The following is a 14,381-nucleotide window of genomic DNA, read 5'->3' on the forward strand; positions in this document are numbered from 1 at the left end:
CGTAACCTCTTTTGCAATGGCCTTCAAGCACAAAAATAATAATTTTGTAGCCAATGTGGGTTTCTCAACATTTTCTAAAGGGTTTCAAAATGTGCAAACCTTGCAACCAATGCAAGTTGTCATAGCTATCAAAGGTGACAATCTTGCAGATCAATAACAGATGTCATGTATGTCTTCGTGGTAGCTTACAGAACGGTTTATTGCTTGTTGTACACATTGTTAACTACTCACACAAGAACATATGGGATGTTTTTCATATGTGCTCGAGGGGTAGCCCCACTAAGTTTTCAATGTTTCTCCAACTCCTCTACAACTACAGTTGCTGCCTATGCTCTCGAGCTAGCGAGATGCAAAGTAGTCTATAGTCACAATGGCATTCGACATCTTGCAATCTCTAGCAAGAAGCGTAGTAGTGGGAGGTCTTCTCCCATAGCACAAGTTCCCCTGGTTTTCTGGAAAGGTTCGGTGTAAAGCAAACATCTCCTTCCACCTTCCAAAATTTCAGAATTTGTCACAGAATTATAATTCTATCATTAAAATACAAAAACTTCGATTAATCAACCTCCCTTAACACCTGCTTCTTCTCACCTTCATCATCACCCTCTCCTCTCGTCTCTTCGTTAGAAACGCTTAAGAGCAATTTGCCCACTCTTGCGCGCAAGCTCCTCCTCCTCCTCTCTGCTTCACGCCCTTCCGCTCCCCCGCCCCTCTCCTCTCTCTGTGCGCGTCTGTGTTTCTCTCTGTGTTACATACGCTCAGATACGCCTTCTTTTAGCTTGTTAGTCGCTCCCGTCTCACCCGCCGCAAGATAGCTTCTCCGCTTCCTCCGTAGCCAAATTTTCTTAGCTCTTCGGAACTCTCCACCGCCACGCCCATATGCCATCTTCGTTTATGACACTGACAAATTACCACTTGATATTCTCCTTCTCAATCCGCAAACTATTGTCGTCTATCAGGCTCATAGCATGAGGTAGGTTTGATTTTGTGTTACATTCTGTTCTGTGCCTGAAATGGTTATGATTTTTAGCGTCGCACTTCTTCCCTTAGTTTGGATGCACATATCTGAGAGATCGCGTCTTTCCTGTTGTTACCTGGTGACAGTTTTAAGTTGACGGACCTTGCTGCAATCAGCAATGTTCGATTTTCTGAGTTGACGAATGCGACTAGGGGATTGAAGATTGCTTATGTGACTAGGTGATGTGAAGATTGCTTGTGTGCAACTTTATGAATTCGGTATTCTCTAGCGTGCGTGCATGTGTGTGTGTTTTGGGGGGGGGGGGGGGGGGGGGGGCGCAGACACTGTGTATGCTCTTCTTTCTTGCAGTTGCCCTCTGTCATTCTGCGCCTTAAATTTCGCTTGTGTAAAGCTTTCTGCGATGCAGGTTTCCTCAACACATTTGAGGATCTTGGAATTTGTGTTTGTGTGGCTTTGAGAGTGACCAGCAGATTTGTTATGCTTGTGTGCATGTGATTCGACCAGAGATGGCGCCACGCAGGGCAAGTTGGCTTATGGGCAGGGTGCGGTTTTAATTCTGTGGCTTTCTCACCCTTTTTTTTTTGTTGGATCATCAAGAGCTTGAGGAAAGAGTAGGAAATACTTTCTGTGTCGTTTCCTGTTTGTATGTTGCATTTTGACAATGTTTGGTTCATTTGCTTCTAATCTTACCCCACGATGCAAGTGTGTGTTGTGTGCCACTCCATTGTTGCTAAAGGCCAAATGTATGTGCAGGGAGCAAGGGAATGGGGCCTCCCTTTTGACAGAAAAGAAGGCAAGGATGAAGATCACCGATAGGGAAGAATGTGCAGAAGAGAGATGGCGGGTTAGCAGTGGAAGTAGCTACGGGGCCAGCAATGAAGGGGGAAGAGCAGTCCTAACTAACAACCAAATCAACAGCATGCTTTTAAGCGGAGGGCGTCTAAAAGGAGGGAGTGTCATGCAGGCGAGGCACCTTGCCCATAGTCTTGTACTCGATAACTCCGCAGCGAGTGAGGTTGCGTTCGCTGAAGGTGGGTCTTTGAGCAGCAAGAAGCGACGAGCAGACGAAGAAAGTGCTCTCCCTCATTGGGGCCATGGCAAGCGCTCTCGTGGCAGTAGATTTGAGCCTTCAAAGCACGCTTTCTCGATCGTCGGGGTAGCAAGCAAGTCCAATGGCCGCTCTGAGAAGGTCACCGCTCCTCTTCCCGCCCCTAAGGTGCGCGGGCCTTCTTCCAAGCTCACCTGCAACAAGAGTTCCCCGAATAGCATCCCTCCTCGGTAAGATTTGATCTCGGATGGCTCTCGTTGAGAGGAGGCCTAGGGTTGCACTGTAGAGAGAGAGAGAGAGAGAGAGAGAGAGAGAGAGAGAGAGAGAGAGAGACTGGATTTGTAAAGGCGTAAAGGTAGGGCAAACTCTCATTTCATTTGACAGAAAAAGTAAGCGGTGGCCTGCTTGCGCTTGCGCGTGTTTACTTGGAGAGAGCGAGAGCGTGACTTGGATGAACAGGTTGGTTGATCCAAATTTGTCCTCTCTTCCAGGAATGCTTTGACTAGCAAGACAGCTAATGGTGTCGTTCCTAGCAGCAGCAACAACAACAACTCACATTCTTTGAGACAGCGCGGAGGGGAAGCCAAAGATAGAAACTCACAGAAGGAGAGGGCTTCGAGTGCTACTGCTTCCCAGCACAAAGGAGAAATAGCAGATCATGGAAATTACAGGTTGTTGCAGAAAGGTGATGGCACTGAGCTTGCAACCACAACCCATCGAGGTCACCTTCAAAGCAATGGCCACATCAACAAGGTTACGAAAAATATTGATGGGGCTTGCAATGGGCAGAGTCTCATCAGCCCCATCACTAATGCACCTTGCAATTCGCTTTGCGAACAGTTGTCTCTCTCTTGTGGGTTGAAGTCCCGAGCTGATTCTCAAATCCTAGAGTGGCCACGAATAGTCATTGCTCTTACAAGAAAAGAAAAGGAGGATGATTTTCTTGTTTTGAAGGGCTCAAAGCTCCCTCAGCGGCCTAAGAAGCGCCCAAAAGCGGTAGAGAGAGCTCTGCATGTGGGTTACTTCTGACTCTGGCCTGCAAATCTTATTAGCAATAAAGTGTTTGTGAACTAATCACTGATTGTTCCAATTGCAGTATTGTACTCCTGGGAACTGGCTTATTGATTTGTCACGAGGTCGCTATGATGTGAGGGAGAAGAAAAGTGGTAGAAAGGTAACCTATTTGTCTATTATTCTGCGAATACTACTTGGCAATGTGGGTGAGTTTGACATCACCATAGTCTGAAGATTTTATTTGTTGCAGAAACCCAGGGGTCTGAAGGCTATGGAAAGCTTAGAATCAGAGACAGAGTAATTGAAACATTATCCCCGGGGATGGATGATTTATAACATCTTATCTGTTCATAAAGCTTCTATAGAATCGCTTGGTGCCATTGTTTACTTCCATTGTGAAGTACTTAACTGCATTAGGGCTCTTTACCTGTATAAAAACCAATATGAATTTTACGCAGCCATTTCATTTGCAGTGACCTTAACGGTTCTTTCTCCAATTGAAGACCGATGCTAATTCTTGCCCAGCCCTTGGATTTCAGTGAATTGACCGGTTCGTGCCATGTTCCGGCAATCCTTGATATTCATGTTATAAAGGTACAGTTGAATGAAATGCTTTGTTTTATCTTGAAGTTCCTCCTGGATAGCTAATACTTTTTCATGGTGTGAAGAACAGGCAAGCTGTTTAAGGTCACCTGGCATTTTACCGGTGAAGGGCCGCCCTCATTGGTTGGCATGTCAACGTTTTAAGGATTTTTGTGGCTGACTTTTGATTTTCTTTCCTAGCCATTTATGGTCTGGTAATCTTAAAAGAGTTTAGAGTTCTAGGATGCAAAACGGTAGCTTTTATTTCAACCATCTTGCGGTTGCTAATTAATTGTTTAGTATATTTCTAGTGCCTTGCATCAGCGAGGGCACTGCAAAAGGGGATGAGAATAATTCCCTTTTGTCTCTTGCTTTGGTAAACTTAATTTGTGACCAGAGGAAGCTTATTCCTCTTAAGTAACTGGGCTTATAGTCTTGTGTTTCATGATTGTGCGGGCTTGATTGGTGCCTCATCCTATTCTGGTAATTATGGGAGGCATCTGACATAGCCCCCCAAGAGGGTGCACACTTGATTTGATGGCTGCAACTCAGAAGTGCAACCTTCTGGGTTGCAGAATGGTTGATTCTGCTAGTAATGTCGCAGAACTGACAGTCTTGCTTTTCTTCAATGTGCCTGTGTCTTGGGAGTCTCCTAGGCTCACATTGTTTTCTAACTTTGCTCTTCTCCATGTGAGGTTGTAGTCTTCTCACGTCTCCACCTTCAGTTGAGAAACTGCAATGGCCCTTTTTGTAGGCTTGGGACGATCTGCTGTTTGTGATTTGGAGAGCAGCGTTTTAAATGCAGACCTTTAACACAAAACACCTATGGTAGGATATGATGCGATGAATTAACCAAGAGAAAGAATCATATGGCTGATTGCATTGGGTGTCCATATGGAACTATGGCCACTTATACTATCCACGAGATGAATGTTTGCGAGAATGACAACAGATGCATATGGAGTAATGTTCCGCATATGGCGTTGTGATGTTTGTTCACAACAGGTAATGCCTTGGTGAGATATCGAGTGGATTTGGCGTATTGAATGGAATACGGCTGCACTGTACCAATTATGGTGGAGCAAAACAAGTACATGATTTTACTCACGGTTGATGTGGAATGTGTCTAGTTACTTGCATGCGTCTGGTCACTTGCTGATCGGGGATGCATGCGGCTAGTCACTTGCTGATCGGGGATGCATCAACATAAATGTAACACTGTTAAAATTGGGCACTACTAGGAAACACGAGATAGTAAACGAGAAGTAATTTATGACCCTCCCAAGTTTGGAGTAGTTGCGTATTAAACCCTTCGACAACACTCGATGAGTAAACAAGTATATTGGGGTAGGGCACGTTCCTTACGTTTTATAAGTCGAGTTGAGGTGGGTGTCACCTCACCACCATCCTTATGTGTGGTTTTTGCTTTTTGTTGGGCACAAGCATACAAGCATGTAAATGTGATGTTCGAAAGCTTATATTAGCAAGTTTTTAATAGTATAGACATCTCGTAGCTCCCAAAATTTTCAATCTTGCTAGGTTTGGACATTTGATAATTTAAGTACAAGCGCTTAGGATCAACTTTCGACACAAAAAGCCACATTGCTACTTGTCCATTGGCATGTTCAATGATGATTACCAAGTGCTTCACTGTTACAAATTGTTAGTTACATGTTGTGAAATCTTCAAAACATGCGGTCTTTTCTCCAGAACTTCTAGAAAGGTTCATAACTTATATTGTGTACATATCTCATGAACCGATCGAAATCACACGACTTTTTAACATTGGTATATCCTCACTTGTACTGCATGGATGTTTGTTGAACTGTTATCTATAAAGGACTCATGGCACACTCACTACCCTCAGCACACTCCAATCTCTAGCGTCTGTGTGCATGAGCATAGTAGGCTTCAAAGGTTACAATCAATGAATAAATTCTATTACAAAACAAGGCACCCAAAGTATTAAACAAACCTCACCTTGACATTTACATCTACAAGCGGTGATGTGAAGTCACTATTGTAGGTGTCAATACTACTTTTTGCATCATCTTGATAATTTTCCACGTACTCCTTACAAGTTTTTTAAAAATGAGCTAGTGACATGGTTTCAACCACTGTAGTCGAGATTTCAATTGCTCCAATGTATGTGCATGAGAAATACATCAATGAAGAACTCTCTTAACTTTAGGTGTGAAACTAAAAGTTCCAGGAAGAAATGTTAATCAAGTGCGAACAAAGCCACTCACATCATAGTCTATAGGTTGCTAGATGGCCTTATCCCAATAGCTCGTGATGGTTATAGACTAGGATTTCTAAAATTTGGTTAATATAACTAGGAGAGAGACATCGTCATCTCTTAAACATGCATACTACTTAATTTGGTGCACAATAAAAAGAGAATAGTCTTTGTGTGCAATACATAGTGGATGTTTTTCCACGCCCTTACTTTCAAACAGTCACCTCCTCTACTCCACACAACACCAATAGTAGCCTTTTGGGTGTCGTCCGATATTGTGGGTTCCCTCATAGTGGTCCTCTCGGCTTACATGCCTTCTGCAAGATGGATTCCCACTATCGTGATATGAGCTTCATCTATGCATAGAAATACAATCCCATACTTGTTTTTTCAATACAACCTTCTAGCCAATAACTGATACATAGCTGATTGCTCGATCAACCGTGGTGTGATTGGAAGTGGGATATGTGAATTTACTTAAGCTATGGTCATCAAAGAGGAAAGATCTTCTGACCATCTTGGAATGATTTCAATGGAGAACACATAAGCATCTAAAAGATTGTTATCCACTACTTTTGGAGGTTTATTATCTAGCCAATAAGTAATGCCGGAATTTTTTTATCGCGTAGACCATTCCAAGTCCTTTCCTTTTAGTTGTGGTGCAATCATTTTTTGTCGTGTTTAGCTTCCTTCTAGCATATGGATTCTAAAAGGACTCTTCACACTCTTCAATCTATTCAAAGTGAGTGATAAGGTTATAAACGGGTTTCGTAATGATAACATATATGTAGATAAATCTATGGTAATAGCCACAATGTCCCATGCATTAGGGCCAAAAACGACTCAAAAAGGACTGTTTGTTAATCTAACGATTAAGGAATAGTCCAATAGTTATTTGACACGTATACAAAAGTATGGCACTCTTGTCTCCTCTATTGTGGGTTTTGGTGGTCCTATTTTGACGGAGAACTGCTAAATATCTTGATCATAAGGCTGAAATTGCTATATTTGGGTGCTTTCGACGAGAGAGCTCATTGAATTTGTGGCCCAAAGTAATGAAGTCTCATCTTTTATTCTATTTTATATTTCACAAAAGCGTTGTCAAAAGATACAAAATCTATATTAGAAGGCTCTCAAAACAAGGGCATTAATGACAAATCACGTACTTTTTTCAAACGTATACTTTTTTCGCTCTCTCTCTATTTTGCACGTCGCCCTTCACATAACATAACTTCTTGTGACTTTCTTAATGTTAGAGAGGATGGTCTTTGAAAGCCCATATCTTTTCGTGTGAATGATTGGGTAACAATGCTTCCTTCATGCAAAGGTGTACACATAGTGAATAGAATTAAACGTGATAAAGTAAAAAACATTGGTAAGGTCATGTTCTTGCTTTCAAAGTGACTGACAATGGTTGGCTAGCTAAGGTTCAACATGTGTACATGGCCAAGGATATGGTGTTAGACTGGGAAGAACATCCCACACTGCATTCTTACTGTAAGTACAAAAAAAACTTATATTTGATACAATGAATTTTTCATTATCCCATTGTTTTTCTCATTTTTTGATTCCATTCCAAATATATTTCCTTCAACAGCTGTGGAATGGCAGCCTGTGGAGAGTCTAAGTGGGACGTTCAAAGCAATGCATAAAGGGATTGCAGATGCTATGTATGCTGACAAGCCACCTTCCTTTTATAAAACAATGGATTGTTTGTCTATTTTGCAGAATACAAAGTTCCATCACGAGAAGGTGCATATGGAGAACTACATCAGTTACGCGTTCCCACCATAAGTTCATTTGACTGGGAAGCTCCTGATGCATGTACTATATCAAGCTTCAAATCCAAGATCAAAGAAGACATCCTTAAAGCTATGTCTCCGGGCAGGATATCAAGAAGGATTAAAGTTCAATGGTTCTTGCATATACATGTCTTTGTGGCATGTTTCAAAACAATGGACTTGCAAAGGACAAAGACGATGTGGCTTAATAGAAGACTTTCTATGACTGAACTGGATAATGTACTTGGAGACGGATGGAGTACCAAAGAAACTTTCCATATTGGTGATAATATTAGTTGTAGAGTAAACCCAAATTCTATGTCTATTTCATATCAACTATGTCGTCAATCATTAGTTCTGGGCTACGACTATAGGAGATGGAGAAGCAAATTAGGTAGCTGGGTTCCTCTCGACTCTGAGGAAGATTATCCAGAGTTTGAACTAAAGGTCACAGTCCATCCACACACCTAGAAGCTTGATAGTAACAACAAATTGGAGACTAAATGATGTTAGAGAATCTCTTGAGTTTCTTGATGAAACATCTCCCGAGTATAGATTTAAAGTGGATGAAATTGTGGTGAGCACAAGGATGGAGAATTCAACCTCTTGCATCACATGTCTTCCCCCAAAAAGAGTTGTATTTGAATCACTTGCAAGGACTTGAAAAAACAAGTTTAATATTGTAATCATTTCGCAAATATATTTATCTTTTCTCTACCTTATTGTGATCATTATTTATGTTGTTTTAAACTTACATGACATCATGATACACATTTAAGAATCGATAGTTGATATTAAGTATTTGAAGTACAAAATTATGAATCACCAAAGGGTATATATATGTTCATATGGACAAAATGAACAAAAGTGTACATAGCTTTTGTGGAGTAATCAATCATGAAATTCCACTTTTCTTTTTGTCTGAGAGGATTCTGCATCCTCAGAGACCCTTTTGCTTTTGTGTTTAGTAGGGGGTGAAAGTTCAGGAGTGGGTGGTGGTGGTGACTTGGGCTCCTCAGGGCTTTGCACGGGTGACTTGGCAGGGGTTGGTGCTTTGGGCTCCTGAGGAGTGGCTGGCTTGGGTGACTTGGCAACCTTCTTTGGCAACATGAATGGTAGCTTGAAAGGTGAGCTAGGTGCCTCCCCCTTACTGTTCTTAAGTGTATGATGCTTTTGAACCTTGAATTTCAATGGTGAGTGGAATGGATGGCCCTTTGTATCTGCTCTTTTTTTTGCAGGGCTCTTCTTCTTGGTGGGACTTTTCCCCTTGGCAGTCTTCTTGGTGGGACTCTTCCCCTTGGCAGGGATCTTCTTTTTGGTGGGACTCTTCCCCTTGGCAGGACTCTTCTTGGCATGGCTCTTCTTCGTAGGACTCTTCTTCTTGTGATCCTTTTTCTTTGTATGGATCTTCTTTGCACGACTTTTCTTCTTCTGATCCATTTTCTTTGCATCCAAACCCTTTGTGGCTCTACCTTTCTTTGGTGGCAAAGGAGATTCTGGATCATTTGGATTTATTGATCTTTCCAAAACCATAGAAACAGCCTTCTCTCTCACCCACGTGACCCAAGACTCTGGATAGTCATGCAACTGAAACAATTAGAAAAAGGAATTAAAAGACATGAGTACATACATACATAGTTAAGACATCAAAATAAATACATGAGCCACACACTTACAGTGAGTGTAGTCATCCGGCACCTTGACTCAAGATATTTCCATGCATTGGCAAGCACCCTCCATCCACAAGATGTTGAGTCTGTTTGTAAAGGCACTTTTTGATTGTAGTACTTGAAACCTTTTATATTGAAATCCTTATTTGTGGTACTCACGTGACCAACAATAAGTTTGGCAGCACTGCAAGAAGACATTGAATCAAAAAGCTACTAATAGAAAACAATGGGCCATCAAGCATAGATCATAACATGTAAGGAGTTAAGATTTACCCTTCAACATAGGGGTATATTATGTAATTGCAGGTCAGCATGTTAAAATCTTCACAAAAACTTGAAAGGCTTCCTTGCTTGTTTAAAAGGCACTGTGTCACTAGAGGGTCAAGTATGGAAATTTGCATAGCTAGAGCCTCTAGAAGATCCCTCATAAGACACCTGAAAAAGAAAACACACCCCCCAATGAGGCCCTTGTGCCTGCCTTGCACATGCACTAATAATTAGCAAATGAGCAACACATACCTGAGACAAATAAAGAGCATAGTGTCACCAAGCTCAATGTTGGGATTTACGAGCATACTTATGTCTTGAGGGAATATGTCCAAGTATGTCTCATTATCTCCAAACAAGGAGACATCCACCACCATTTGGCTTGTAACTTTTTCATAAAGAAGAGAGTTGGATGCTCTTAAAATTTCTGTTTGCTCTTTAAGGATAGCATCCTCTGATATCATGTCTTGCTCCCTCTCAACCTCCTTTCCTGCTTTGATATCCTGGGCCTTTCTTGTCTCATACTCATGTGTAACATCCTCAATGATAACCCATGAATCTTTCTGCTGCCTGGAAGGAGAGATATTTAAAATTTGGAAGGCTCTAAGATCCTCACTAGGAATAAGCTCAAGAGCCTTATCAAACTTGTACCTTAGCCTTGACACAAGCACAAAATCTTTGCTCATAAGTGTGACCCTATGAGCAAATGCAGCTGCAATGTAGCTATCATTCATAAAGTCTATGAGAAAATCCTCAGCAGCTTCCTGAAGGCACATCAAAGCTTGAGATTACCACCTTACTAAGACAAAAGTTTTGATATTCATCATGCTTACAAATCTATCTCATATCTCTTTGACAACTCTCATGAAATGTAGCTTTGGAATCAGTAGACAAGTAGACTTTTGTGCTTTTCTTATTTCTCTTAAAGATTTGACTTGATAATTTAACCTTTTCCTAGCAGTGGGCCTCTGACGAGGTTGTGGAGGTGGTGGTTTCTCTGGATCTTTCTCTAAATCATCTTTTTCTGGATCATCTGGGGCTGGGTAGACTTTTCTTGCAGTCTGCTTCGTCCTCACCATTTGGGTCACAAAACACCGCACGACGCGATAGCTGGGTCACCCACAATCTACAAGCTGTCCCTATTGCATCGTATGTGAAGCAAATGATTTTGGCTAAGTGTTAGACGGCTACGTCGCGACGGACGTCAGCACATCGAGAACTCACCTAACAAGATTTGTCAACTAAGGACGAAGCTCGACCCGCAGGCGCGTGGAAGCAAGCATAGGGTGTCAACCTACACTCGACTGACTCCTAACTAATTCCTATAGAGGTCTCTGTCCAATGTCTAAGTCACAGCCTTCAAGAGTGCATAAGAGGAAACTTCCTACAACGCTGTTTAGAGCCGAACACCCATCAAACAATCTAGAAACACCACAAAACTTGAAGGAGACCCTAGTAACACCAATAGGTTGCTCTCCCTAAGGTCTATGAACCAAAATCCCATTCCAAAACACCTGGTGCAGAATCACGTAGGATGTCTGGCCGAAATTTGCAGGTCTTCATTTCTGAAATCTAAAGTGCCTAATGTGTAGCTCTACTCAATGCGAACGCGTGGATATGCTGTAATGCAAAATCGCACAACGTATGCTCACCGAATCACCAGATGAAGCTCGTAGATGGAGCTCGCAAAACCGGACCGTACACGCGCAATGTAGGTATTGGCGCGTAGCTCTCGTCGGGGGCAACACGCTGCACTTCTCCGCACTCGATTCCGACCACCGGTACGCACGTAGCGTCAAGATGATGCTCACTCTCTCTCGTACACAGTACGCTCACTCACAGACTTCAAACTTTTTTTAAAATGACAAAAGGTTTTTCATTAAGGTCAAAAAGTGGTATAAATACCTTACAATTCTCAAACCCTAAAGTTCCAAATTAACCATCTACTCAATCTAAATGTCAAAACTGGGATACAATCTGGAAACTTCTGTAAGCCCCAATATTTACAAGGTGAAATGTCGGGTTTTTCTCAATAAATGAATAATTACAAAAATAATAATTTGCCGAGCAGTCGATTTCCGTAGGGTGTGTCCAGCTTCTAACACTCCCCCCCTCCTTGCTCATGTCGTCCCCGACATGGCTGTCGAGCTGCTTCTTCATCTTAGGGTTTCTCGCATCTTGAGCAGCGACTCGTATCTTACATGTAAAGCCAGTAGTGTTGGGCCAAATATGTCAGAGCTGATTGTGAAGAAGCCGGTGTAGAAAGCTTCTTCAAAGGCCTTGAGGTGATAGGATGGCCAAAACATGATCCTTTGATACAATGCATATATCACCTCCTTGGAAGGCTGACCAGATAGATCGTATGCATATCTGTATGTATCTTGAAAGAAGAAGATGCTGTCTGTCGCCTAGCCCGGTTTCCAAAAGGGTTTTGCAAATCTTCCTCATCATAATGCAAAATAGGTTAGGCGAGCCAGTGAATAATTTGATGGCGCCCGTTAGGGTTTTCACCATGTATTGAACACTTATTCTCTCACCTGCCCTCAAGCCTGGCAGCTTCGGATAGTTTTGCCAAGTAGGTTGGCTTCTTTGCAGTAGTTCCTGGGCCTTCCACGTCCGTATCCTTGGTAGAGGGCATAAGCTTAGGTTATCTCTGATGACTTTGGGTGCCTCTACCAAATGGATTAGGTACTGTGGATACTTTGTTAGCCATGCCTTTCTCCACCTGGGCTGGGAGTCGACTATCAACTTTACCCCTTCAGGCTTGGAGATGTCTGCTGTGTATAGTGGCACTGTTGGCTCTTCTCTGATTCTCTTGTTGATTGTGGCGGCTTCGTACTTTAGCAAAGGATATGGGAGAGAGGGCTGTAGCCATTCACGCCGAAGGTTGCTGGCGTCTATCTTCTGAATGGTCATGGATTTAAAAACCCTCTGCTCCCATTCTAAGGCTTCTTTGGTCGTTTCTCTGATTTCGGCTTCTATGGCCTTGCGCATCTTCTCTTCTTCTTCTTGTGTCAGATCTTGTGGCTCTTGAGAGGGTCCTACAAGGATTTCCTCTTGCATTGGTGTGTCCACAGGATCTTCCACATTCTCTAAATCTATGCCTTCCATGGCTGCTGGCCCTGTGCTTAACTGCTCTTCTGCCTGCTGGCCTTTCAGTCCTTCTATCTGCTTTTGGAATGTCTGTTTCTCTACTTCAGCTTGTTCTCCCATGTTCACGAGGAGGTCGTTCAAATCGGCATTGATCTTCTCCGCCTCCTCGAGCTTTCTCTTGATGTTTTCTAGCTCATATTTCATTGCCTTGTGCTCTTCTTCCATGCGGGTTTGCATGACCACTGACCCCTCGGCCATCATCAGCCTTTGCTTCTTCTCTAAGGTCAACTCCTTCTGGAGCTCTTTCATTTGTTCTTCATAAAGCTGGCTCTCTGAAGTGGTGTGAGTCGAGCTAGTAGCTCTGACTCTGGTAGGTGATGCCCGTAGCCGCTGGATGGTTTGATCTTTAACTTTAAGCTGGTCCTTGAGCTCAATGACCTCATCCTGGCTAGCCTCCTGCTCTATTTCGGCCTTCTCTTTGGCATTCCGCATTGCTTCCACTTCCTTAGACTCTTCAGCAAGTTGTAGGGTTAGGTTATCCCTTTCCCTCTGTGCATTTGTCAATGACTTGCTGAGTTTTCTATACTCTTCTTCGGCTCCTTACAGTCTTTGAGTTGCCGCTTGATTCTCTCTTTCCATCTCTTGGCATCTTTGCAATGCCTTTGCCAAACTGGCTTGCAGCTCTGCTTCTCTCTCTATATGCCTTTGGCTTTGTTTTTGTAAAGTGTCGACTTCAGACTTTATTTGCACTTCAGTGGCTTTGAGGTTAGCCATTTCACTTTCCGTGGCTAATGATTATTCCCTTAGCACGGTTAGCTTGGTCATCACCACATCCCAATCATTGGTGGGTGGGTGCAGGTCCAATGTATCAGTGGCCATCTCCTTTAGCTCCACTAACCACAGGCTCTGCATTTGCTCTTTGGGCCCCGTGCTTGCCAAGTCAAATGCTACTGTGGCAGCCTCTTCTTTTGTATATCCGGCAGCTAGTAGGTCTAGAAATGTGTTATACCTTGCTTCATTTGGCTCTGGCTGCTCACTTTTGGGCTTAGCTTCTTCTTTTTGCTCTTGTTCTTGGCTCTGTTCTTGCCTTGACTCTTCTTGATCTTCAAGTTTGTCTTGATCCTCTTTCTGTTGAGTTTGTGGAGGGCTACGAGGAGGTGGTGAGGGTCGTGGACTGGACTCAGGGCCGGACGGTGGAGTTGTCGGTTTTTTCTTGAAATCCCTGTCCGCCTTTGTCTTCCTCTCTCTCTCTTGGCCTTCCTGCTCCTCTAGCAGTTGCCATCGGACTTGCTCCACTTCTGCTTCTGTAAATGGTACATGTGGGATATTTTCCGTCGTGGCATCCAGAATCTCGAAATTCTTAATATAGTCTTCAAATCTGTCTCTGTGTACCCTTCGAGATGATCCCGACATTGCTTCTAGAGACAGCTTCCAAAGCTCGCTCAAATCTCCTTTGAGGGATCTTTCGGCTCTGAAGCTTTCCATCAGCCGCTCTAGCCGTGCCGCTTTCTGTGATTTTGTCTCTTTTTTTGGTTACACTATCCCCTTTGTTGGAGAGGTCTAGTGCAGCTGCCACCACTCTCTCCGTGATTATAATCTCCGTGTCTGGCTTGCCCTGCAGATCCGTAACTCGGGCCACTCCATCTTCTTTGATTGTCGTCACAAATTCCCATACTCTTTTTATGTCGATTCCATCCGGCACAGCTTCAAA

At 43.0% G+C, this 14,381-nt stretch overlaps 1 protein-coding gene across 6 annotated transcripts; it reads left to right on the plus strand.

The window, feature by feature from the left end:
* Nucleotides 1–572: 572 nt before the first annotated feature.
* Nucleotides 573–3,801, plus strand: LOC147441795 (uncharacterized). 6 transcript variants are annotated; one of them, XR_015190151.1, is made up of 8 exons: nucleotides 573–970; nucleotides 1,102–1,194; nucleotides 1,730–2,254; nucleotides 2,409–2,483; nucleotides 2,561–3,038; nucleotides 3,121–3,198; nucleotides 3,289–3,632; nucleotides 3,712–3,801. XR_015190151.1 is itself a non-coding variant. In XM_086528183.1 (7 exons), the coding sequence occupies exons 1-7, from the start codon at nucleotides 966–968 to the stop codon at nucleotides 3,337–3,339; spliced, it is 1,305 nt and encodes a 434-aa protein (XP_086384309.1). In that variant the 5' UTR covers nucleotides 573–965; the 3' UTR covers nucleotides 3,340–3,667. The 6 variants fall into 6 exon arrangements, 5 of the variants coding, with proteins under 5 accessions (XP_086384309.1, XP_086384310.1, XP_086384312.1 ...); XM_086528183.1 differs by lacking the exon at nucleotides 3,712–3,801 and having other exon boundaries at nucleotides 3,289–3,667; XM_086528184.1 differs by lacking the exon at nucleotides 3,712–3,801 and having other exon boundaries at nucleotides 2,564–3,038; nucleotides 3,289–3,667.
* Nucleotides 3,802–14,381: the final 10,580 nt, after the last annotated feature.

This window comes from Adiantum capillus-veneris, chromosome 14, assembly GCF_014529385.1.
Source record: "Adiantum capillus-veneris isolate H3 chromosome 14, ASM1452938v2, whole genome shotgun sequence".
Lineage (NCBI taxonomy): Eukaryota > Viridiplantae > Streptophyta > Polypodiopsida > Polypodiales > Pteridaceae > Adiantum > Adiantum capillus-veneris.